General features: G+C 55.7%; 1 protein-coding gene across 1 annotated transcript; it reads left to right on the forward strand.

Annotated features, from left to right (window-relative positions):
• Positions 1–1,446: 1,446 nt before the first annotated feature.
• Positions 1,447–1,859, forward strand: SPRG_11560 (hypothetical protein; the record flags this gene model as incomplete). The annotated part of the gene is made up of 2 exons (XM_012351084.1): positions 1,447–1,751; positions 1,805–1,859. 2 exons carry the CDS (start codon positions 1,447–1,449, stop codon positions 1,857–1,859), a joined length of 360 nt encoding a protein of 119 aa, XP_012206474.1.
• Positions 1,860–2,165: the final 306 nt, after the last annotated feature.

The raw sequence follows: 2,165 nt of genomic DNA on the forward strand, positions 1-2,165 counted from the left end.
CCTTCGATAGCATGCCCACGATCGATTCTAGTTGCTGTCACTGCGAGCGCCTTGCGAGTGCACCGGCACCAGCTTCGACACCGGCGTTGGCACCGGCGTTGGCACCGAGTGTAGTAACCAAGGACGTGGTGGTCCAGCCCACGACGGACCTCGGCGACATTGAGTGGGACGACGACTCGTCCGACGGGTGGGCGTCCGACTAGTCGGTCCACCAGCGACTTCAGTGTGTCCACCAGCGACTTCAGTGCCAACATAACACGTACAGATTGTCCTGTCGCTTCGTGGTCGTCACGGGCGATATCGATATCGCTGAGCTGTAGCAGGGAAGACAACGAAACGTCTCTGGTTGCTCGCCTCCGAGCTGCAACTCCGCACTAGTAGTACGATGGGAGGAAGAGGCAGCGCAAAGCGAACGCGTTCTTGGTTTGATTGCCCGGTTGGATGCGGACGCTGCTGTGGCTACTACCACTGTGGCACCAACTGAGACTGGCGTGCACGCTGACGTGGCTTGGATGCACCCACCCGTCGATCGAACGCGTGACCAACGTCGAGGCGCGCGCCTCTCTGCAGCAATATACATACCTACCGGTGCTGCACAAGGTTCAAGAATACTTTAAAGGACTCGACTACCGGTAGGCTTGAGGCTATGGACGATCCTGGTTGTCGTTGCGAGTCGACCAAGCAGCTGCGAATCCAAACGAAGGGATCGGCGCCAAAGGATTCTCTGTCGGCGTTGTCGATGCGTCCGCAGAACGTGGCGGGTAGGCCATAGACCAAAGAAGACAATATCTTCCACTTCAATGTAATGCCATTAGGTCGAGAGACGTACGGAGGAGCGCGCCGCCTTCCAGCGACGGGAACGTGGCAAGGAGAAAGTGCATCCCACTTTGCCTTTCTGGGCATACTCCCTTAAAACAACGCCGCGTTCCGTGGCACCATCCACGCCCATAAACACGGGATGCTCGTCGCTGCTGCAAAAGCATGCGCGCGTGACAAGCGCGATTGAAGCAGGTCCACCGCCTGTCATCCATTCCCATCGACGGCGTCGTTCGCAGCACCGAAACCACCCCACCGTTCTCTCATGGTTCAATCCACACCACGCTACCTGGACGGATACGAGGCTAGGACAACGTCACGTACTCACTACAGTGTATTGCCAACCAAGTAACTACTCCTGCACGCCTTTACTAGGTGGCGAATAGTACGCCGACCGAGCTACCAATGTGACAGATGAGAACTGAGTGGACGATATATTGTAACGAGCCTCCTTGTGTTGTTTCTAGGGCATGTCCCACGCGGTTCCAAGGAAGTTCCCGAACCTTGGTCCTTGTATACCTCGTAGTATACTTGGGTTTTGTATGGCAACCGCGTTGTACTTGGTATTTGTATCGGATCGGGCTTCTGGGAGAGGCAGTCAATTTGTATTTAACCCAGTCGAACGCAGTCATGGCGACCGTCGTCGTCAAGGAAGAGAGCTGTCCGTCGGGCGACGCGAGCTTCGGCGACGTGCTGAACGCGCTCTTGACGTCGCTGCCGTCGGACGCGTCCTCGGCCTTCTTCCGCTGCCTCGCGGGCTTGACGGCCGAAGAGTCCAACGACCTCGCCAAGTACGTCGTGCAGCTCAAGGAAGAGAAGAAGTTCCGCGTGATCCAAGCCATGGCCGACTCGACGATCCCAGCGAAGAAGAAGTTTCTCGACAGCCTCCGCCTCAAGTTTGAGCGGCTCAAGGCGCAGGCGCCGACCGATGGCCGGTATCGTCGCGTTGACGCGCATACTACGGAGGCTCACAGCAGGCGGCGAGTAGGGCGCCGCTGGTACGGACCATCTCGCGTCAATCGACGCTGCTGCAAGTGACGTAGAGACGTCGGAAGAATTTAATTAGAAGCTTCCATGCTGGACACGTGAAAATTGGAAAAAAGCGAGTTAGGCTTCGAACCTCGATTAAACTCACAAAAAATTGGCACGACATGTGTTATGTCTTTATTTGAGACTCACTGGGCAACTAACGCAGGTGAGCTAGGATGGGGGGCGGGATGATTATAGCCCTTGTGCTGCAAGCACGGGTACCAGGTTTACATCGGGATGACAGGAATGCTGTGATTTCACCTTTTCTTTTTTATAGTCGATAGCCCCCCCTCAAAAGAGATTAGCTATAATCTTTTTTA

Source organism: Saprolegnia parasitica (genome assembly GCF_000151545.1).
Source record: "Saprolegnia parasitica CBS 223.65 unplaced genomic scaffold supercont2.74, whole genome shotgun sequence".
Lineage (NCBI taxonomy): Eukaryota > Oomycota > Saprolegniomycetes > Saprolegniales > Saprolegniaceae > Saprolegnia > Saprolegnia parasitica.